The 23,513-nt window shown below is 56.0% G+C and overlaps 1 protein-coding gene across 1 annotated transcript in view; it reads left to right on the forward strand.

Annotated features, from left to right (window-relative positions):
* Nucleotides 1–547: 547 nt before the first annotated feature.
* The window catches only part of KIFC3 (kinesin family member C3), a gene marked incomplete at its 3' end in the record, with an annotated part of 29,014 nt that continues 6,048 nt past the window's right edge, over nucleotides 548–23,513 (forward strand). Inside the window, exons 1-11 of the mRNA XM_084256868.1 lie at nucleotides 548–749; nucleotides 3,169–3,311; nucleotides 7,671–7,809; nucleotides 10,633–10,835; nucleotides 18,396–18,461; nucleotides 19,024–19,167; nucleotides 19,285–19,524; nucleotides 20,348–20,521; nucleotides 21,056–21,203; nucleotides 21,285–21,415; nucleotides 22,614–22,725. Coding sequence (XP_084112994.1) covers nucleotides 578–749; nucleotides 3,169–3,311; nucleotides 7,671–7,809; nucleotides 10,633–10,835; nucleotides 18,396–18,461; nucleotides 19,024–19,167; nucleotides 19,285–19,524; nucleotides 20,348–20,521; nucleotides 21,056–21,203; nucleotides 21,285–21,415; nucleotides 22,614–22,725 — 1,672 coding nt within the window. The 5' untranslated portion in view covers nucleotides 548–577. The remainder of the gene's footprint in view (nucleotides 750–3,168; nucleotides 3,312–7,670; nucleotides 7,810–10,632; nucleotides 10,836–18,395; nucleotides 18,462–19,023; nucleotides 19,168–19,284; nucleotides 19,525–20,347; nucleotides 20,522–21,055; nucleotides 21,204–21,284; nucleotides 21,416–22,613; nucleotides 22,726–23,513) is intronic.

The raw sequence follows: 23,513 nt of genomic DNA on the forward strand, positions 1-23,513 counted from the left end.
GAAGGCTACTTGAATACCCGAATGAGCTGACGCTGAGAGAATTTGCTCTATGGAAGCCTGGCCTGTCACTGACACAGGCTGAGCCCCTCCTCAGTGAAATGTTAATTTTCAGGGCTCCTGGCCAACAGCGCTGGGGCTGTGCCTGAGCCTCGGGGTTTGGGCACTTGGGGGTGTGCAATCAGAAAATAAGATTGTCTTGGGGGAAAGGATCAGATAGAGACTCAGGCTTCCTCTTTGCGGGCTTGGCCAGTCATCCCGCTGCCTTCCCAGTGGCCGGGCTGAGAGGTGGGGTGTCCACCACGTGCTGCCCCTACCCAAGCACCTCCTGGCCCACCATGAGCCTCACTCTGGGGAAACACACATGGACAAATGATGCCAGGGTCTGAGTCACCGGGGAGCCCTGGGGTCTGGGGAGTGGGGTCTGCTGGTCAGGGTCCCAGGCCACCCCATTCCGTAGACCATTCCAGAAGGGGGCCTGGGGTCTGCCCAGGGGTGCCGGTGAGCATTCTTCAATCTCGCCCCCCTTGTTCTCTCCTAGGCTGCCCGGCGCCCAGAGGAAGCCGCTGAGCCCCGGGCCATGGTCCCGTCTCGCAGGACGTGGAACCTGGGAGCCACGCCCTCGCTGCGCGGCCTGTGGAGAGTGGGCCGGGCCGGGGAGCCCGACCCGGGGATGGCTCGCCCCGCCCCAGCCCCAGCCGACCGGGCCGCCCGCCCATTCCCACACACCGGCCCGGGGAGGTTGAGAACTGGTGAGTCCGCATTTTTAAAATGCCTCTTTATTTCCCTTCCTTCCTCCAGATACCAGAGATGAGACCGGGGTTTCTCGCAAGTTCGTAGGCTCAGTCAGAGCTGTCAGGTAATTACAGGGTGCCCGGGCGCCCGCGGCGAGCGGGCGTGGAGTCAGGGCGTCAATCTCGCCGGCGCTCCCGCCTGGGTCGTCTGTAAAGAGAAGTCGTGGACGCCGAGTTAAACTTTAACGCGGTGGCTGGAGCGGGGGTGAGCGCTGCGGAGCGCCCCGGCACGCGCCCTGGCCCCTGCGTGCGCCCTGGCCCAGCGCCCGGCCGGGTCAGCGCGACCCCGCGGCCCTTGGCCGAGCGCACCCCCTGCTCTCGCTCCGGTGCCTGCCCCAGGCCGGTAAACAAGGTAGGTGAAGTGGCTGCCGGCTGCCGGCGCCCTGCGCAGCGCTGACACTTGATCCGCCTGGGCTGGCCGGGGGGTGGCCAGAGGAGTGGACGCAGGCTGCTCGGGAGCGTGGCCTCCCTCGTTTGGGTGCCATGCGCCTAGGGGTAGGTGCCTTCCAGGGCGGCTGCTATAGGGGCCCTCTGCAGGTGGGTGGTGAAGGAGCTTGCAGTCTGGGGTCCCCCCCTACTGTCCCCCTAGGGGAGCTGTCAACACCAGCTCTCCTTTCTGGGTCAGGTCCCCTGGTGACTCCAGCGTGGAGGCTGCTCTGGTGCCCGCTGGGAGCTGAATGGCCCTGGGCTTGGGAGCTGCCGTTGACCCCATCACAAGCTCCACTAGGGCTGGTGGTCCTCAAGTGTGGGGAGAGAGGGGTCTCTAGGGAAGGTGACTTCAGGGGGTTGCTGAAGTCCCTCCTGACCTACAGGCTGGTTTAAATGACCAGCCTGTCTTCCTGCCACGGTGTCTAAGCCCCCATGGAGTCTGAGTACAGAAGGGGAAACTGAGGCCCTGGGAGGACATAGGCAGACTTCTGTCTAGTCCCCTCCCACATGTGCATCCCAAAGGTGAGGTCCTTTAAGGTCTCTGCAGGAGACAAGGCTAGGTATGATCCTGGGGGCCTCCCAGAAAAGCTTGGTCTTTGAGAGGTCAGATAGCCCCCGTTTTCTGGAAGAGTTCACTCCCAACCACAAATGTAATATGAATGAGTATTGCTTTTCAGGGGCGGTGGGCGGGAGGGGATAAGAACAAACAACCCCAAAACATGTTCCCTTGGAAAACTAAAAACCAAAAGAAACCGCATAGGGGAGTATAAAAAAAAGAAAAGAAAAACCACCCATAAGCTTGTCACTGAACATTTTATATCTTTCTTGCCTCTGTGCGTGTGTATGTGTGCGCTTGGTCTGTTAAATGTGTATTATGAGGATTATCTGACCATATAGGCTTTTATCCTTTTAAAATTTAAGTGCAGTCAAATGACATTCTCTGAAATGCTAAGCAGTGCCTGCCCCTAGATGGGGTTTCAGCCCATTTAGTTGCCCCAAGGCCCCTCTGCTATCCCCCACTAGCCCCCTAATCTTACTGCTGCCTTGAGGGGGAATAGGTGAGCAGAGGATGCATTAATACATGGGGTCAGAATTCTGGCTCGTATATCCCTGGGCACGTTATTAACTCTCTGGGCCTCCAGTCCTCACCTATCAGGGCTGAGTGAGAAGCTGATGGCCACTGTGGTCTGCATTTGTGACCACTTCCTGTGTGCCTGGCCCTGTGAGCAGTTTATGTGTATTAGCCCCTTTAATCCTCACCACAGACTGTGAAGGAGGTTCTTTATCCCCATTTTATTGACAAGGAAACTTAAAATAAGAAGGGCTTTAAGCCTTGGCCCGTGGCTGGCATTTGGGATATTATTACGTCACCTGCAGTCTGCCCCTGTCAGGTAAGCCACTTTCCCACACTGTCCAGCCCACAGGCTGTGGAGGGGAATTTGAGGTGGGGTGGTAGGGGGGGGTCATTGCCACATCAGCCCTCTCCCCCTTCTGGTGAGGGAGGCAGTGTGTTGGAGGCAGCGGGGAATAGTTTTGACTGGTTCTGATTGTGTTTCTGGAGACTGCTGGGTCAGGCCACTCCTGGGGTCTGTAGGAAGGCAGGGGAGAAATTGCCACCTAGAAGCAGCCTGGGCCATTGGGTGCTCCCCTGAGGGTTAGCACAGGCAGAGTGATGTGGGTTTTCTTCAGCTGCTGTCTGTAGAGGGTGCTCGTGAGCAGGCCCAAAAGCTGCTGTAGAAGTAGGGGAGCCCCCCTCCCCACCCCACAGGGTCTTGAGCACCCTTCCAAAGAGAATCTTGGGGCGGCTTTTGGTAAGAAAGGAACGCAGCCTCTGGCTGGCGCCAGGCTTCCCAGGCATGGGAGTCCCATCCAGGCCTGCCCGAGTCTGAAAGCTACGCTCAGCCAAAGCCTGTCAGAGGGTCTCACCATCTTCTCTGTCTTGGGGCAGCACGTGGAAAAGACACTCCAGCTGGCGGTGACGAGGACTCCGGTGCCCGAAGTGCAGCTCGCCCAGCCCTAGCTCAGTGCCGAGCCCTCAGCGTGGACTGGGCTGGCCCTGGGAGCCCCCACAGGCTCTACCTGACCGTGCAGGTAAGCACTGAAGCCTTCAGAAACAGGAGGGGTGGGGCTGGGCCGGGTGTGCCGTGGCCTCTGAGCCCCACCAGCTAGGTCCCGGGACTCCTTAGGGGAAGGAAGCACCTGGAGACCTGCCTCTCTGCTAAGCTCCTAGAGCAAATTGCTCCATCCGCCCCGCGAGCTCTCGTGGATGGAGCAATTTGCTTTATTAAGCTATCTCAGGGAAAATCTCCCAGGAGATGACAGAAGCTTTTCAGCCACTCCCTGGCTGAGGTGCTAAAGTGGGAAACGTGGAACCCTCACTGAGAAGCTGTTAGGAAAACAGGCAGGTTTTAGGGGAACTGTTTGTTTATTCCTCTTGTGCATGACTCCATGGGATAATACTTTCGTGACTTTAATATGGCTTTCTTGTTTTCTGTGCGAATTCAAAGCTAGACAGAGGGCTTTGCCGAAACTTGGGTGCTTTGAAAGTCACCAAGTGACATTCAAAAGACAAACTATAACATTTTTGTATATTTGGTTGTAGAAAATAATATATGACAGCAGGAACAATAGCTCCTATTTCTCAAATGCTGACTTTGTACCAGCTACTGGGCAAATGTTACATAACTCACATCGGTCCTCATAATCCTCATAACAATATCAAAACATAGTTATTGTTTTAGCTGTGTTTTATGGATGATGTAATAGAGACTCAGAGAGGTTAAGTAACTTGCTACTGGTCACACAGCAATCTGGGATCTTTACTAAAAATGACCAGTTTTATAACACAGAGTATAAAGAATTAACACCAGACAGAGATGCAATATCTAGAAATTAAATTCTTCCTGTATCTATGAGAAATCCACTATTAAAGAATTTGGTGCTTATCTTTCCTATGTAACTTTTTTTTTTTTAAAGATTTATTTATTTATTTATACAAGCACTGGGTACAGTCAGAAGCGCGGGAGGGCGAGAGAATTCACCAGAGCCAGAGCGGGGAGCAGAGCAGGCAGAAGGACTGAAGTACACTGCTGAGGGGAGCAGCGGGCGGCTGGAGAGGTCTGTGCGCCATGTGGGACCCTCCCCCCGGTGGCCAGGGAGCAGCCGGGGATCAAACCGGTGCTGCAGAGGCTGCGGGCAGCTTCGCAACCCAGCGCTCAACCGCTGCGCTGCCGGGGAGGCCCTCTTTTTTTTTTTTTTTTATAAAGATTTATTTATTTATTTATACAAGCAATGGGTACAGTCAGAGATACGGGAGGGTGAGAGAATTCACCAGAGCCAGAGCGGAGAGTAGAACAGGCAGACTGATGAAATACACTGCTGAGGGGAGCAGCGGGCAGCAGGAGAGGTCCGCACGCCATGTGGGACCCTCTCCCTGCGGCCGGGGATCGAACCGGCACCACAGAAGCTGCGGGCAGCTTTGCAACCCAGCGCTCAACCGCTGCACCACCGGGCAGGCCCCTATGTAACTTCTTAATTACATCCATGCAATGTTTACTTATGCCCACTATTTTGTGCTCTTTCCCTCAATAGTAAATCTTGATGATTTCTCCTTGCATGTCAGTATTTAGAGAACTACTGCATTCTTTTAAACTGCTGCATAATAGTCTACTTCAGGATTTACCGTAAATTATCTAGCCAAACCTCTGTATTATTTCTGATTGCAGTGAATTCTTTAAACAAATATCTGTGCATTCATGCAGCTGCAGTTTTGAGTTACTGCAGGCCAGCACAGGTTTGACGCTTTTAATTTGAATTTTGATAAAAGAAAATAAAGCCAAGAGCTTTAACAATAATAGGTATACCTCCTGTATGCCTGGGAGAGACTTAGCATAACTGAGTAACTCCTACACTCTGAAATGAACGCATTTGTTAGTAGATATTTATGAAGTGCTTACCTTGCCCAGGGCTGTGCTAGGTCCTGGCACCCAGGGAAGAAGAGAAATAGACCAGACAACCCAGCAAAAATACCAGATCACAAATATGTGAATGTAAATTGTGCAGGGGCCACGGACACAGTGGCAGAGGACGAAGAACTAGCTCTCTGGGGGTGCTCACGCCAAGGCCCTTCACCCCCTGAGAAAGATTGTGCAGGGAAGGGACCACCTTGAGGAGACAGGTACGCGTGGAAGGCAGAATGGGGTGTAGAAAACACGTACCCTTTGAGGGTATTCTCCCTCTTGGGAAGGAAAGTCCTGGGCCCATGTGGCACTTGGCTGCAAGCCTTAATCTGAACCTGGACCCAGTGTCTGAATTGGCAGTCTTGGGCTTTGAGGTTCTTCTTGCTCCTTCTGCTATGGTTCATGTGAAAACTGATCCAAACATTCCTTCTTCCATCTGTGAGGTCTGAAGTCGGTGCAGGAACAGTTAAGGGAACCGGAGTCCATTTCTCCTGACCCGAGTCATTGGCAGTTAAATCGGGAGGTGGTCAGAAACTGGCTGCTTTCACTTGGGCGGTGGCTGTGCTCTTGACTTTTGATTATGGGCTGTGGGGTTGTGGTTACAGCTGAATCCTGGGGTCAGCAGATCTGCTGCAAGGATCTCCGAGAAGCTCCTGCCAGCAGCCAGTCTCCACAGCCATGTCCTGCGGGGCCCCTTGTAGCTCCATGATGTCGACAGGCTCTTGGCAGCCCAGCTTGTGGGGCCAAAATGGGGACCCACAGTGCAGTGACCCAGTAGGCTTCATGACACCCCCTTCCCCCGAGCTCTTCAGCAGCTAAAACCTGAGGCTATCCCTACAGAGACGCTGCAGAAATTCCCAACCCCCAGGGGCCTAGCTGCCCTTCCTGTGGCTTGGCCAATGGGCCAGAAATAGTGTAACCTTTGCTCTAGTCCGGCAAATGGAAACTTCCAGCTGCCACTGTGGCCGCTACCACCGACAAGCCTGCTTGTGATGGTGTGGCGGCGGGTGGAAGGGCAGGGACAAAATTAAGTTGGCGGGAAAATTCCTAAATTCAGAGATGTGCTCACCACAGTCTCTTCTTGGGTAGAAGTGGGGTCCACAGTGGAGGGGAGTGGATTATGCACTAGCCAGCCTGCTGATAATGCTTTTCTCGCCTTTACAATTCTGTGGTTTTTTTCTTTTTATTATAAAAGTTTGTTTTAAAAAAAGGAAGAGTACAGAAATAATATAACACCACTGGCTACCTGACAGGGAGATGTCTCTCACTTTCCACACAAGCTGCTGGAGGGGGTGGTTATTATTGTTTCTATTTTAAGAAGGGGAAAAATGAAGCTTCGGGAAGGGAAGTGACTTGCCCACCAGCTCACAGCTCACATGAGGGAGAGCCTGGCCTTTCTGGCTTGACTTTGGAAGATAAAAAAAGGCAAAAAGTGACACTTGTCTCTTTGCTTGACGACTGCGAGCTCAGGGACACACAGAGACACCGGTTAGCCCTCTTCCTAGAGAACGTCTGTTGATGTTGAAAGGCAAAACGGAACACTGCAGATATTTATAAGGTTCACCGTGCCAGCACCAAAAAGGTCCAGGATGAAATGAAACATGTTCCTCTCCCTTCTTCGCACACTCTCGGTTAAGTCTCTTTTCACTCCTTAAAAGGTTTAAGTAAAGCGCGTTTTTTCTCTTAGCCATCACACCATCCCGACCTCCCAGGCAGAACCACTGTCTATAAATTTCTGCTGATTTTTTGCCGATGCAGAAATTGTTATTTCTATTCTCAAACAGGATTGCATGTACCTGCTGTTCTGCTTGCCTGGGAGGTCTTTTTGTTTGAGCTGCAGGTGAATTTCTCTGGATAAAACTCTGCCTCTCCCCTTCCCCTGCCCCCTTCCCTGCCTGCCCACTGGCTTCCCCTACCTCGGCCTTCTTTGCCTCAGTTGGTCCTCCACCAGGAGACAGGGGCCCATGGTCCCTGTGTAACCATGTGGCTTGGGGGAGCCTACGGCCTTCCTCTGCTCAGCCGGCCCCCCATGTGTCATCTTGGTAGTGTGATGACAAGGCTGGGGAGGGAAGCACAGATGACATCATGGGGGAGTTGCCCTAAGATTGCCCTGTGCTCTGTGGGGCTGGACAGCCCTGTGACTGGTGGGGCTGTGGGCCTGAAGTGAGCGGGCATGACTCATGCCCCAAAGAGCCCGCAGGGATGGCTGAGTGAGCTTGTCCGTCTGAGGTTTCTGAGGGCCTGAGAGTGTTCTCCACTGGTGCAGAGGGCTGGCTGCTGCTGGTGGCCAGAACGCATTGCCACTGTCTCTCTGTGAGATCTGGACACAAGTTCTTCTGGAATCTGGGCCTTAATGTCCCCACCCACCCACCCACCCAGTGGAGGACAGGCCTGCTGGGCCCCAGCTCCAGGTATGCGCCATCCTCAGGCCGGAGGGTGCCCCCTTCCTGGCAGTCCCCTTCACGTGAGGATTCTGGTTGTGTCTTGGCAGCAGGCCCTGCAGGACAAGGGGTGCGAGAACAAGAGTCAGGGGAAGAAGGAAGAGAAGCTCCTGAAGAGGCAGGCGCCGGCCCCCAGGCGGGACCGGGTGGCCCGGGAAGCTGGTGGCGCCATGAATGTTGAGAAAACAGGTAAAGGAGGGCTGCCTGCCGACCTGGAACAGTCCTGGCTGAAGCAGGAGCTGGAGGGGAGGCTCGCGGTGTCTACGTGGTCCTCACTATGAGGTGGCCAGCTGAGCCCAGCCTGAGATGGAACTCAGAGACCCCAGGGACACCCTCTTCCCAGGGCCACTGGGGCCCCACCAAGTGAAAAAGAGGCTCTTTGGCCCCTGTGGGCTGGGGTTGAAATTCTCCTCTTTTTGTCTTTTCCTCAGTCCCTGTCAAAAGCAGGTGAGGGCGGCAGCCTCAAAGACGCCACCGCACGCAGGCCGAGCCTCTCCTCTCGAGCCTCTGTGTCTGTGGGGGCCCAGAACAGGGCTTCGCTCTGATGCCTTCATACCAGGGAAAGTAGAGCTGGTCTCTCCACTCTTCTCTGTCAAGGCTGACTAATTCTAGAAGATTCCACAGGCTCCCTTTGTGGGGTCTCCCAGTGAGAAGCTTGAACCCAGAGGTAACTGGGACAGAACATCCTCAAATAGCCCAGCAATATGTGGGGGAAAGAAAACCAGAGTCAGTTTTCTCTCTAGAGTTCATCTGTGGGCCTGAACTTGCCCTGTGGTTGGCAGGAGCCGCTCCCTTGCCTGAGGCTATGTCTGGGCCCGCAGGTCTTAGGGTCTGGCCCACAACATGTAAGCAGATAGGCTTTGGGAGGGAGCATCATCCAGTCAAGCAGGAGAACATTCCTCCTGCAAGTTTGCTGAGAAGAGAAAGAAAGTCAAGAGCGAGGACAGCACCAGGCCCCTGTCTCCCTGAGACCAAGTGTCCCCAGGGTCAGTGCCTAGGCAGAGCCTCCGAGGCTTGCCCCCAAAGCTGACCTAAGAGCACGCAGCCCCCTTGGCACAAGGGCCTCTCAGTCCCTCACCCCCAGTGCCCCTTTGGTCTCCCCTCTCCGCTGGCGTTCTGGAGCTTCTCCAAGGCCTTTTCTACCCCAGCAAGCACCCTCTAGCCCCATGTGCTCCCAGGCATTGTGCTGAGGAGGGAGGAACCCCAAGGCATGGTCTCCAGGGCATCTCAGAACCTTCGGTAATATGAGCAGTGTCCCAAGGAAGAGAGCTTCTCCCCGTCTCATTTTAGCCCACGGCCAGACAGGTGACATGCTCCTGCGAGTCCCTGCTAGGTTCCAGGCTGCTCTTCTGAGACGTGGGGATCCCCTGCCACATGGCTCTTGAATGGGAGCCCCAGCTCCTGGATGTGGGATGCAGAGTATGCCCTACCAATCAGGGCCACCCCCAGAGGGCTGAGGACTGGAGGGTCACGTGCTGCCCATGGCAGCCCTGGTGCAGGCCTGGAAACTTCCATCTGACCTCACTCTAGATCAAGAGCAAAAGCTCGGCCACCCGTGTGGCATGCGGGCTGTGGCAGGTGCAAGGCCCAGGGCCACGCGGTTCACTAGCTAGTGACAGCTCCTGCTAGGACTTTGGAGAGTCTGGAGCTGAATGAAGGTGCCCCAGGGAGTGGAAGGACACCAGTGGGCTTGGGGTGTGCTTGGCCTGCTGTCTCGAGAGTGCAAATTGGAGCATCTCACTGACTCCCTTTCTGGGGACAGTGCTGACAGTTGCCCTGCCCAGAAGTTTCCCTAGGTTTCTTGCAGTCTCAGAGACTGGCTGCCTCCCAGTGGGTGGAAGCTGCCAGCTGGGTGTGTGACTTCAGGCACAGGTGGCTTTCTTCACAGCATAGGGGAGCCCCCCAGTCTGGTCTGCACGGGGCTGGCATTCCATGTGGGGGAACCCAGACGCCCTGGAGCCTCAAGAGAGCGTGATGACTAGCAGCTCGCAGATGCCTTGCTGCAGGCTTCCTTTCAGACACCTGGCTCTGCCTCTCAGGGCCTTGGGCCAGAACCAGATTGGGCGGCCTGAAGGGAGGAGGCAAACCCCTCGCCCCAGTACCCTCTCCTCCTCCCCACTTCTGCCCCACCCTCACCAGCTCATCCTCCGAGACCACGTCCATTCCTGGTGCCCTCCAAGCAGTTAGAACAAGCCTCCCGGCCCCTTTAGTAAGTCACAGGCCTTGAGTCTGTGTCTTTGTCCATCTGTCCACCTGTCTACCTGTCTGTCTCTCTCCTGCTCCGGGTGACAGGACAGTGGAAGCCATGGGAGGAGGAGGACTCAGCCTGAGGCTCTGCCCACCCCGGTATTTATCACTCCTCATCTGTGCTCTCTGCCTGCTCAGTCCTGCCTGGCGCAGGTCCCCTGGGGGCCTGGCTGTGCCCCCCTGTGCTGCGTCTGTGTCCATGTCCTGGTCTGTCTGTCCCTTGCACAAGCACCCCCTCCCCTTGTTCCCTCTCCTTGTGCAGGTGATCTCTCCCTGCAGAGGGTGGGGGCAGGCTGGGGAGCCCCATCCTCTCTTCTGTACTCTTGAGAGGGTTTGAGTTTTGAAGATATCCTGTTCCCCCAAGAATAGCATTTTCTGGGAGTAGAACTCAGGCTCCTGGGCTGCTGCCAGAAGGCCTATCTGTCTCAGCTGCCGTTCTCTGCAGGCCGGCCATGGAGAGGGTACCGCCCATCACACCCAGAACGCATGGTTTAAGGGAGGATTCAGCAAAAGTGGCATTCCTAAGCCCTGATCTGGGCAATGCTGCCCCCTAGAAGCTGCCCACTGTAGAGGCTTCCTCGGAGGCAGGCCCCGCAGGTCCCCAGCTAACCCAGGCTGCTGCTCTCCCCAGCCCTCACCCGATCCCCCCCGCCCCTGCTTGCATCCCTTTCCCTCCTCGATGTCTACCCTGCCTCGACGGCATCCCTGTCCCCCACCAGGGTGGGGCCTCTGCTGCCCTCTGATCGGCCGCTACTTTGCTCATAGGTGGGCGGCTCTTTGGCAGCGGGAGGTGCTCGAGCCTGTCGGGGCCGCCGCGTGCGGCCCCCGTGGTGCATAGGATGGTGGAGGCCATGTCCCAGCTGCAGGAAGAGAAAGCCCGGCTGCAGGAGGAGCTGGCAGCCCTCCGGGAGAGGCTAGCCCTCCGAGACAGTGACCAGCAAGCCACATCCACCCAGCTGCAGAACCAGGTACCTGGGGAGGCCGGGATGGGCAGACACCACTGCCCACGGTGGAGCAGGTTGGAGGACGTCGTCCAGGGCACCTGGCACCCACCAGGCCACAGGCATAGTGTACAGACAGGATCCTCTCTTGGCTCAGGGATGCACAAGAGGGCAAGATGGCTAGAATCAGAGGCCCGGGCCTCCCGCCTGGTCATCCTTGCACTTCACTCCCCACGGTGACCAGGCATCAGGACCCACCTCTCCAGAAGGGATGCACCAGGTGTGCAGGCATGAGACCTGGAAGATACAGGGGTGCTGCCCTGAGGCCAGTGCTGAGTGCATCCCATCTTCATCTGTGCCCGGGACCGGGCAGCCTGAGTGGACAGAACTTGCATAGCCTCCTCCTGCTCCCCATACACAGAATACTGGCAGGGAAGGAGAGGCTGGTATAAATGTGCCGGGAGGGGGAGCACTCACTCCTGGGGAGCCAGGAAGCCCTGGGTTTATGTGGGTGAGCTTTGTGCATGTCTCAGCTAGCCAGGAAGATATTTAGGCTGTGAACCCTCTACGGGGGTTTGACCACTGGCCCTGCTCCTGGTGCATGGTTGCTTTATTCTCCTTCCCTACCTCCACCCCCAAGTCAGCCCTGAGGCCCCTTTCCTGGGACTCAGCCCCCTACACCCATGTCAGGGTCTGTCTCATGACTGACCCTCCCCACTTTCCAGGGTCTCAGCTCTGGGAGCCATGTCAGCCCCATGGGGGATCCGGTCCCTGAGCTCTGGGTTGTCTGCAGAAAGCCTTGCCTTCAGGAGAAGCCAAGTTATTCCTCTGTCCCAAGAGCCGGTTGCTCTGTCAGTCAAAGAGATGCCCCAGCCGTGTGGACCTGCTCCTTGTACCGTGACGGTTCACTTCCAGGAGCAGAAAATTTTTTCCATGCACCTTCAAGCGCACCGTTCCCAGCCTGCACATGTATTCATAAGAACCACACATCCTGACCACCTGCCTTTGGCTAAGTTGGGTGTGTCTCCTGGCATCCCCTGTGTCTCTCTGTCTTACACGCCGACTTCATTGTTTATTGTCTTCCAGCCAGCTTGTCTGATTAACGGGGGTTCCCCTGTCACCTGCTGCGGTGCCTCCCTGTCTTCTGCCCTCAGATGTTTGCTGAGTGCCTGGCACATAGCTGAGCGCTGGGGATGCCCACGTGGGCAGGCACACCCTGGCCTGTGCAGCCTGCAGTCTGGGAGGACAGGCATTTGTTGTGTGCACACATGTAAAGTTGGAAGAGCGTTGAGGTCGTCATGCACCCAAGGCCTGAGGGCTGGTACCAGGGGACTTTTTCCAGGAGGGAGGGTCTCTTGGGGAGGTCAGGCAGAGCCTCCCCAAGAAAACAGTGCTGGAGCTGAGGTCTGGCCCAAAGCAGAGGAAGTGTCTTCTAAGCTGAGGAATAATCCGTGCAAAGGGACTGTGGCAGGAGGAACAAGATGCGTCTAAGAGAGGAACCAAGGCAGGGGAAGCAGGAACATGGCACCAGGCGGCACTGCCCTGGAGGACTGTGGGTTGGCCCAGAGCCCATTCTGCAGGATACACGTGTGGTCCACGGCGAGAGCTCAGCAGCAGCTCCGCCTTCCCTGAACACGCCATTTTGGGCTGTCCAGGCATTTCCTTTTTCAAACAAGTTGTGTTTTCTTAAAAAGCTTTCCTGAGCTCATCCATCTCAATTTTATTACGATATAATTTACCCGCCATAAAACTCACCTCTGTCAGGTAAGCAGTTTAATGACCTTAAGTATATTAAGATGGTGGTATAACCATCACCACTCTCTAATTTCAGAACATTTTCATCACCCTGAAAAGACCTATTAGTCACCTCCCTGCAGCCCCCGAGACCACAGATCTGCATGCTGTACCGATCTGCCTTTTCTGAACACTTCATACCAATAGAATCATAATAAAATGTGGCCCTTTGTGACTTTAAACAAGTCTTTAAAAACATTTCCCCCTCTACTAGCAAAATCTACTTTTTTTTTTTAAAGATTTATTTACTTATACAAGAGCTGGGGTACAGGTCAGAGGCGCAGGAGGGTGAGAGGATTCACCAGAGACAGTGGGGAGCAGAACAGGCAGACGGACTGAAGACACTGCTGAGGGGAGCAGCGGGCAAGACAGGAGAGGTCTGTTTCACCATGTGGGTTGCTTCCTGGCTGGCCAGGAATTGAACCCGCGCTGCAGAGGCTGCAGACAGCTCCACTGCGCTGCGCTCAACTGCTGTACCACTGGGGAGGCCCCACAAAATCTGCTTTTGTAAGAGGAGAGGTTGAAGGTGAGCATCTCAGTGTTTTTGGTGTCTGAGCCCCAGCTCTGCAGAGACCCCCAAGTCCCTGCTCCTCTACACGCTTTGGAGAATTCAGAATGGCCCCTGGTCTTTGCTCATTCTTTGCCTTTGAACTTTCTGACAATTTTTCCCCCCAAATTTCTTAGGGGATGCCCCTGAAGCTCCAGGTCTCGGGGCCACTCTCCAGAGGGTCAGACCTTGTGGCCAACCTCGGGGGCCTGGAGCCGGGTTCCAGTCCTGGCTTTGACACCGCTCGTCAGCCGTGTGACCTTGGGCTAGTCAATCACCAGACCCAAACTCGGGTTCCTCCTCTGTGAGATGTGATGGCACCGTGACAACAGTGCCTGATGAGACAAGCCAGTGTTGTTGGCGTTGCCACCTCCGCCATCAAGGTTACCAGGGAGGGCTTGAGATTTGGAATCACGCGATGAGGCTTGTGTTCCCAGCTGTGCGGCTGCCTGGCTGTGCAGCTGCAGGAAGTCCTCTATGAGCCTTCATTTCCTCATCTCTAATCCCAGGCTGCTAAGTGATGCTTCCCGGTTATTCGGCAGATAGATTTTGAGATTGGGCAGAAACGTGGACAGTAAGCTGTAAAGGGCTGTGCCTGGACAGGTGTGGCTGGTCTGGGTGACTTTCCTGGCTTTCTGAGTGTGGCTTCTTTGAGAAAGTCCACGTGGGGTACACTCCACCTCATGCCCCACCTTGTCCAGACTTGCCCTCTGAACGTGGCTGCTTCTCCATGTTGCTGTTCCTGAAGGGCAGGGTAGCCTAGTGGTTAGTGAGAGCCCTGTGGGGGTCACTCAGCCCACGTTCCCGTCTGAGGTCCACGACTTTGTGGCCAGGGGACCTGGGGCAAGTTGCTAAACCTAGGCCTAGTCTTGCAACCTCAGTTTTTCTTTCTGCAAAATGGGGATACTGATTGTACCCACTCATGGGATTCATGAATTAATTTTTCCAGCAACATTTGGTAGTTTTCAGGGTGTGGGTGCAGCTTGTTTTTTTGTGCTGTGCTTTATTACACTCTGCAGATATTGCAGTTTTTACAAATGGAGGGGTGGTGGCCACCCTGCCTGGAGCAAGTCTGCATGAGGGCCATTTTTCCAAAGCACGTGCTCACTTCCTGTCTCTGTGTCACAGTTAATTAAGGCATGTACAATTATTTTTATACCTAATGCTCTTGTTCCTCATAGACCACAGTAGAGTGCGGACATAAATTTTTTTTTTTAAGATTTATTTATTTATTTATTTATACAAGAACCGGGGTACAGGCCAGATGCGCGGGAGGGTGAGAGGATTCACCAGAGACAGAGTGGGGAACAGAACAGGCAGACTGACGAAATACACCACTGAGGGGAGCAGCGGGCGAGACAGGAGAGGTCTGCCGTGCCATGTGGGACCCTCGCCGGCTGTCAGGGATTGTACAGGCGCTGCAGAGGCTGCAGGCTGTGGCCCAGCTTCACAGCGTGGCGCTCGACCACCTGCGCCACCAGGGGAGGCCCGTGGATATAACTTTTGTATACCCGGGGAGACCAGAAAATTGGTGCAACTTGCTTTATGGTGATACTTGTTTTATTGCGAGATTCATCTTAGTGCGGGGGTCTGGAACTGAACCCACAACAGCTCTGAGCTGTGCCTGTACAGCCTTTTGCCTCCCTGGTGAAGTTTATTCCTCAGTATTTTATTCTTTCTAACGTGACTGTAAATGGAATTGAATTGTTTTCTGAATCCCTGTCTGGGTTGTTCATTGCTCGTGCGTGGAAACAACTTGGATTAGACCCTCGGCAGTCAGGACGGAGAGTCCCTGTTCTCAAAGTGTGTCTCAGTGGCTGAGGACTTGAGTGTGAAAACTTGGCAGAGGAGGCAGGATGAGGTGGATGGGTTCAGGAGGTCAGTGGTCTCGTAGACAGGAGGAGACAGAGGGGGTGCTCCCCAGGGGTGTCCCTCTGGTCTCCAACCTGTTTTCCTTAAGGCCTCAGGATCCCAGGTCTTCTTGCCTTCCCAGCTCAGCAGTGTCTCGGCCAGGCTCCTGGGAGAGAGCCCTCTTTTCCTCAGAAGACAGCCAGTGATGGGCTGGTGTGGTGGGAGGTAGGCAGGTAATCAGCAGGTTGTCTGCGTTGATAAGAGCAAACAGCTGAGAAAACAGATCTGAGAGGGCAGCCCCACCCTCTGCTGAACTGCTGAGCCAAGGAAATGGGGGTTTGTGTCAGATCAGCAGACTGGCCCCAGCTCCCTCTCCCTGCTCCCCCAAGCAGAGGCAGGCCTGAGGCCCCTCTCCACCAGGTCCGTGTCTCAATTTCTCTGACTGACGAGGAGCCTGGGTATGGGGAGGGGGTGGGGTTGACATCTGTGCGGACCTGTGGGCCTTCACAGCAGCCTGTCAGGAACCTCTTCTCCTTTGGCCTGGCTCTTTGTGCCCCTTACCTGTCACCTCAAGTGTTTATTGAGTATCTACTGTGTGCTGGTAGGCCACCTGCTGGGGCTGGGGCATAAGGGATGGTGGGGGGCTTGTGGCTCACGGCCAACTCTATGGTAGAAGGTGAGGCTTTCTAGACTCCTCCTGGGCAGGGGCTGATGGGACACATGGGTGGAGCCGGGGCTCTGGGCAGTTAAAAGCTGCAGGGACTTTGGCGGTGGACCAGCTTCTGCTTTGGCAGTTAAACCGCTAATGAGAAGGGTTGTCTGTGGAGAAGCTTCGGCCACCACAGGGAAGGTGGTGACTGCCCAGTGCCCTGTGCTCTTGGGGGGCAGGCCTGTCCATGCCCGAGAAAAGCAAGGTGACTAAGTGCTGACATCTCTGGCAAAAAGCAGTCTTTTACAGGTGATTTCTCAGTCTGTTGCCCACACCCTCCAGTCTGCCCCATGTTGTAGGCACTTCCTTTGGGAGAGCCCCTTGGATTCCAGACTGAGCCTAGGAGCACCCAGAGTTTCGATTGTGATGCAAGAAGGCAACAGGAGTCTGGGCTGCAGGAGGGTGGTAGAGCATCCTGGCCTCCCAAGTAAACACTGGGGAACCCCATTTTCACTGCATCGGGGTCTGAAGGCCAGGCCGATGTTGGGGACAAGCGAGGTCACCACACACTCAGCCTGGTGCTGAGGAAGCAGCCTGTTGGGGGCACCGGGTCAGTGCAAGTGGACCTTTGGGGGGTGATTTCTGTGTGAAGGGTGTGGGGGTGGGTGATTCCAGACTTTCAGAAGGCGGTAGACCCACACCCTGTCGGGTGGGGGAGCACAGGAGGAATATATATTCTTTGAGACTTAAACATTACTCTGAGAAGCATAAAGGCTTTGTCTAATATAATCCTACAGTCCAGAGGGCTTTGCTTTCTTGTACTGCATGCGCGACTTTGATTTTGGGATTTTTCTTTGACTAAAAACATTGCTGGACCTTGATAAACGTTAGTTAACATCGTCTGTGTGCGTGTATACCATAGTTTACTGGACTGCTCCTTTCTGGTTGGGTTTTCGGGTTTCCCACATCTCAGGACTAAGGACTTAGGCAGGCACCTTAGGCGAGCTGTCCCCCACTGCCCTCGAGGCTCAAAGGGACAGCTCCAGGCCCCAGGCTCTTGGCAGAGGGGCCATGGTAGTGCATAGAGCTGTGGCCCAGTGGAGTGAGAAGGAAGGTGGAGGTAGTGCCAGAGGTGACCTATGCAGCCCAGCCCTCAGGCTTCCTGCTAGTCCACCAGGCCCTCCCTGGGCCTTGTGTCTAGCAGATCCGTCTCCAAACTCAAGTGAACAGCCCTGGTGTCACTGAGCTTTCTCGCCAAGGTGGGATGGAAGCCGTGGCCCACTTCAGAGAAGCAGAGGCCTCCTCCAGCCCCAGACGGAGCTCAGAGGCTGGGGTACCCACAGACTGTGGGTGACATTTCACCATGTCAAAGGAAGAAAAGACACCTCACCATGTAAAGTGGGGAGATTTCATGAACACCAGAAAATCCCAATGTCTGGCCTCTCTTGAAAGCCAGAAGTTGGGAGATACTGGGCCTGTGTCTCTTCCCTGAGCCTCCTCCTGCAGGGTGTGTGTGGAGGCTGCCTCTGTCAGGTGCATCCTGGGTGTCGGGTCCTGCCCTGCCCCACACCTGCCTCGCCAGACCAGCCCCTGAGTGGTCCTATGTTTAGTTGTGAGAAGCCAGGTCCTCGTGGCCAGGATGAGCAAAACACCTCCTGAGCCTCCACAGAGTGAGCCTGACTCTGATCGCACAGAATGTTCTGCAAGGAAACCCCCAAATGTGCTCTGGTGAACCCCAGTACCCAAATTTTTGTCTGTATCTTGGGTTCTCCCCTGAGCAGGGTGCGTGGAGCTGGGCTGTGGAGCACCAGGGAGTGTGCTCGGCTGGAGGCAGGTCGCCATCCTGGGAATGTTCTCTCAGGGCTGAGCTTTGGCGGAGCTGGGTCACCCAGGCCTCCTGATGGGAGGTGCACCCCTTTACTTTTCTTCCAGACTGGAAACTCTAGTGGGTGCAGGTCCCGCATGCACCCTAGTCCCCAGCAGACAGACCTCCACAGGCCGACTCAGAACCACTCAAAGTGGAAAATTCTAGGGGCTGGGCAAGGACCAATTCAATTTGTTATTGTTGTTTTAAAGACTTATTTATTTATGCATACAGGAGCTGGGGTACAGGCCAGAGATGCAGTGGGTGAGAGGTTTCACCAGAGACAGAGTAGGGAGCAGAACAGGTGGATCCACTGAAATACACTGCTGAGGGGAGCAGCGGGTGGTGAGACAGGAGAGGGCTGCTGTGCCATGTGGGTAGCTCCCTGGCAGGGATCGAACTCGTGCTGCAGCGGCTGCGGATAGCTTCATAGGTTGTGTCTCAACCCCTATGCCACCAGGGAGGCCCCGATTCAGTTCTGTAGTGCCTAAAGCTTATGCATTTGGGGGGAGGGCCTTTTAAGAAAAAAGGATATAAAATGACATCTACAAAAATAGGCGCAGGTCTTGGCAGGGGTGTGAGCAAGGCCACATCCTGAGGGTTGGCCTCTTGAGTCTCTAGGGAGCTGTCTTGAGTGCGGCCCATGGTCAGGTGTGCCACAGGGGTCGCCTCTGCTAGGCTCGCTCCCCAGACTTCCCTGGGAGCCCAGGCTGGCCCGTCTGGAGGTGGGACAGGCACTGACCCTCAGAACCAGGCCAGCCTTTTCCCATCTGGAGTCCCGGCTGTGGCCTGGTGCTTGAACACACAGAGCCAGGCCAGAGACCCAAGAGCAGGCTGGAGGTGAGGACAGGACTCATTGCAGCCCTGGCTTTATGCTGGCAGGTGGAGAGCCTGAAGGAGAAGCTCATTAGCCAAGCCCAGGAAGTGAACCGACTCCGATCAGAGCTGGTGAGCAGCCATGCCATCTTGGGGCGCTGGGTGGACGGGCAGCCCCGGGCAGACTGGACCTTCCAGAAAAGGGTGGTGAGCCCCCCGTCTCCCCAGACCGGGCGTCCAATCCAAGCAGGGCAGCATCCTGACCAAGCAAATGACTGCCCGCCTCAGAAACACGCCCGGAATACTTGTCACCAATCACTAGGCCCTCAGAGGTCGCGTGGCCCCCCCAAAGGGAGGGAGATTCATGCTCATTTGCTGACGTAAAAAAGGAGTGTGAACTCTGTGTATAAATATGACTTTTCTTGTTACTTTCACACTCAGGAAATAGCAGGGAAGGGGCGGGGGGCAGCCGGGAGTGCAGGGCCTGGCTCCCGCCCTCTGGTGCTTTCTCTTTCTCTCTGTTTCTCTCATGGGCTCCTCTCTCCTCTCACTCATCTTTCTTTTTCTGCCTCCGGCTTTCTCCCCACCTCTTTCTCTCCCCTACCCCTGCAATCTCTTGGCCTCCCCCCCCGCCTCCTTTCTTACCCTGATCCGGCTCCACCACATGCCCCCCCTGGGCCCTGGCTCTCTGCAGGGAGGCACCGACTTGGAGAAGCACCGAGACCTGCTGATGGTGGAGAATGAGCGACTGAGGCAGGAGATGTGGCGCTGTGAGGCTGAGCTGCAGGAGCTGAGGGCAAAGCCGGGGGCGGCCTGCACCAGCTGCGAGCACAGCCAGGTGAGCACAGATCCAGGGTGGTCCTGGGGGGTTCCCTCCCCAGCAGAACCCCAGTGCCTGATGGTGACCCCAGCCTGCCTGCCTCACACTTGTCTGGGGCCTCCCGACTGCCTGCAGGAGAGCGCCCAGCTCCGAGACAAGCTGTCGCAGCTGCAGCTGGAGGTGGCAGAGAACAAAGGCATGCTGTCCGAGCTGAACCTGGAGGTGCAGCAGAAGACGGACCGGCTGGCCGAGGTGGAGCTGAGGCTCAAGGACTGCCTGGCTGAGAAGGCCCAGGAGGAGGAGCGGCTCAGCCGGCGCCTGCGGGACAGCCACGAGACCATCGCCAGCTTGCGGGCCCAGTCGCCGCCGGTCAAGGTGAGCCTTGGCCGGTGGCAGAGAGCAGTGTGTGTCTGGGCTGTGCTGGGCCTTGGGTCCAGGTAGGAGGGGCTTGCCTGGTGAGTGTGTAGGTGTGAGCAGCTCCAGGAAGCAGGCCAGGTCTGCACGCAGCCTCGACCCTTCCCCATTTTGCTGTCCAAGACCAGGAGCATAGTAGGCACCCTGGAACTGAGGCCTGCGGCGCCCACCTCAAACCAGGTTTCCCTGGATTCCGCCCTCGCCTTACCCTTCTGTGTGGGCTGCTGCTGCTCTTAGTAGGCTTACCGAGATGAGAAGATTCCAGGAGCCCTGCAGCATTCTGCAAAGTGCAAACCTGGTGGCTCCTCCAGTTTTTTTTTTTCCAATTAATTCATTAATTAAAATTTTAGTTTTATTTATTTATGCATACAAGAACTGGGCCCTGGGTCCAGGTAGGAGGGGCTTGCCTGGTGAGTTGGTAGGTGTGAGCAGCTCCAGGAAGCAGGCCAGGTCTACTTTCAGAGGAGGGGGCGGGGGTGAGAGGATTCACCAGAGTGGGGAGCAGAACAGGTAGACTGAATGAAATACACTGCTGAGGGGAGCAGCGGGGAGTCAGGAGAGTCTACTGCACCATGTGGGTAGCTCCCTGGCCCGGGATCGAACTCATGCTGTAGTAGCTGTGGATAGCTTCATAGTGCCAATGCTTAACCCCTTGCGCCATCAGGGAGGCCCCTCCTCCATTTTTTTCAGGAGCTCTTGGTGGGATGTTTGTTGAGGGCCCCCTCAGGGCCCTGGGTGAGGTTGAGGTGCCCACCCACCTCCACGTGCCTTTCTTGCTTCCCAGTATGTCATCAAGACGGTGGAGGTGGAGTCGTCCAAGACCAAGCAGGCCCTCAGTGAGTCCCAGGCCCGGAACCAGCACCTGCAAGAGCAGGTGGCCATGCAGAGGCAGGTGCTGAAGGAGATGGAGCAACAGCTGCAGAGCTCACACCAGCTGACCTCACAGCTCCGGGCGCAGGTGGGCCTCGTGGGGGTGCGTGTGGCTATTGGGGGGCATGTGCATGCAGACCTGGAAACCGAAGGTGGAGAGCAGTGGTTGAGCACTTGGGGATCCGATGGTCTTGGGGCCCAGTCCCTCCCCTCCCTACTGACCGTGTGACCAAGGGCAAGTTTTGTCTTAGTCTGTTTCCTCCTCTGTAAAATGACCTGGTCACAGAACCCACTTCACCGTGGGGCTCAGGGACAGTCACAAGAGCCTCTGCACAGCTTGGCACACAGGCTCTGGGAAAGTGGCCTGCAAGTGCTCGCCCCACCCTGCTAGGGCTTGTCACTCGTCACCTGTTTTGTGTGGAGACCCAGGTTGGTGTTGGAGCTGATGCAGGAAGGAAGCAGTAGCTGCAGAGTTCATAGTCCTGTGGGGGACAGACCAGGCCATTTAACTCCCTCGTGTGTGTGTTCACGGTGTGTGCATGGGGTGGGGATGGGCTTCATTCCACACCTCTTCCCCTCCCTCCTGAGCCCCGAGTACTGAGCCCCTGACCCTGGCCGGCAGATCGCCATGTATGAGTCTGAGCTGGAGCGGGCACACGGGCAGATGCTGGAGGAGATGCAGTCCCTGGAGGAGGACAAGAACCGGGCCATCGAGGAGGCCTTCGCCAGGGCCCAGGTGGAGATGAAGGCCGTGCACGAGAACCTGGCAGGTGAGCTGGCTGGCTGGGCCCCGGCCTGCCCCATGCTGCAGCCCCTCACCCACCCATCTCACACCCTCCTTGTCCCCTTAGGCGTCCGGACCAACCTGCTGACCCTGCAGCCGGCACTGCGGACCCTCACTAATGACTACAATGGGCTCAAGCGGCAGGTGCGCGGCTTCCCCCTGCTGCTGCAGGAGGCCCTGAAGACGGTCAAGGCGGAGGTGAGTGCAGGCTGTGGGCCTTCGGCTCCCCTCCCCTGGTGCTGCCATCTTCAGACCCTGTTTGGCCTGCCCAGGGGCAGGTGTTTGGGGAATTGTCTTAAACCAGACCCGTTACCCGCACATCTTTATCTCAAATGTGCCACATACTTCTTAGATCTGTTGTGGTTAATTTAATTTTTTCAAGCTGCACTTGCACAGTATGAGAATAGCCAACGTCTCTTAAGTGCCTCCTACATACTGAGCCTTTTATAGCCATTGGCTTGAATCTATACCCAGCTCTGCAGGGAAGAAAGACTGATATATTTTGGGAATAGAAAATAGTTTTCTTTCAAAAAGAAAATGTTGTTAATACATGGTAGAAAGTGCAAACCTTGCAGAAAAGGCACAAGATGAAAAGGAAAGGCCTCTTTCTGCCACCCCATCTGGCTCCCAAGGACAGCCTGCCCCCAGCGCTGCCCCAGTACGCTGTCTCAGTATGATGAAGCCTGTTGATGTAATGTGCATGTGTACGAACTTCCTTTTACCAGCTCAGCTCTGGTAGATCCACGTGTTAGATGGTGTTACCCCACTTTACAGATGAGAAAATCGAGCCTCAGAGCCACTGAACCACTTCCTGATTTTCCCCAGCTCCTCAGGGTAGAGCTGGGATTGAGTCCAGTCAGATCATGTTGTCAGGGGCCGTGGCGTTGAGGTCCGAGTCTCAGCTCTTTGCTTTTTTTTTTTTAATTAAAGATTTTATTTATTTATACAAGAGCTGGGGCACAGGCCAGATGTGCGGGAGGGTGAGAGGATTCACCAGAGACAGAGCAGGGAACAGAACAGGCAGACTGACGAAATGCACTGCTGAGGGGAGCAGCGGGTGAGTCAGGGGAGGTCTGACGCGCCATGTGTGTATCTCCCCGGCCAGCCGAGAATCGAACCGGTGCTGCAGAGGCTGCGGACAGCTTCACAGCACTGCGCTCAACCCACTGCTCCACCTCAGCTCTTTGCTCCATAAGCGGGGCAGCTTGAACTATCGGTGGATAATGTGTCTGGGGCTCAGTTTCTTCCTCTGAGAATGGGCCTGCTAGCAGTACCCATCCCGAGGGGTCTTTGGGAAAATGTGATGTGTGACAGCACATGCCAAGCGCTCAGCCTGGGGGCGGGCAGTGAGCAGGCGAGGCCCGGTCCCCCAGCAGCGCTGCGCGTCCCTCTCCAGATCGGCCAGGCCATCGAGGAAGTCAACAGCAGCAACCAGGAGCTGCTCCGCAAGTACCGCCGGGAGCTGCAGCTGCGCAAGAAGTGCCACAACGAGCTCGTGCGGCTCAAAGGTGACTGCAGGGGCGGCTGCGGTGCCCGGCGTTGGGGTCCCCAGCCTGGCTTGAAGGTGATTTTGCTCTTTCCCACGGCTCCTGACACTGCGTCTGGGAGCTGAGTCCTGCCATGGAAACCTGAGTTATCACCCCCTCCGGTGGCTCCAGAAAAGGACAGAGAAGTCAGGGAAACTGCTGGAAATGGCGTGGCTAGTAAATGGCCCACCTGGGTTTGGACGCTGATCTGTCCACCCTGAAGCCCTGGGTCGGTGCCCACGACAGGCTCCCCCCAGGCCCTGCAAGAATGCGGGGTGTGGTCTGAAGCACTGGGTGGTGGGTGCTGGAAGGCCACTTGTTCTGACTGGGGGGCCTGGTCAATCTTGAGACTCTACCTGGCTGCTGCACAAAGGCCTAGGGAGCGCCTACTCTGTGCCAGGTGCTGTTCCAGACACAGATGTGGTCGCAGGCCCCGCAGATGCCATCCCTGCCTGTAATACACCCACTCCAGTTGGGGGAGCAGACAATGACCCAGCGCTGCCATTACCAGGGCGGGGGCTGGGCTCAGAGAGCCCTGGGGGTCTGACAGCTGGGCCTGTCCTGGGTGCTTCCTGGAAGGAGTGAAGCTAGCGTTGAGACCTGAACTATGAGTTGAAGTAGATAGGGGATGAGGAAAGGCGGGGCTAGCTACCACTGCTGCCTGCGGTAGAGTTTTCCTTCATCCAGGAGCTTGAAGCCAGGGGGTGGAGTGATCAGGGTCATGCCTCCAAGCACCCCTGGGGTACCGTGGTGCCTGTGCCCTTTCAGTG

This window comes from Talpa europaea (assembly GCF_964194135.1).
Source record: "Talpa europaea genome assembly, chromosome: 16".
Taxonomy (NCBI): Eukaryota; Metazoa; Chordata; class Mammalia; order Eulipotyphla; family Talpidae; genus Talpa; species Talpa europaea.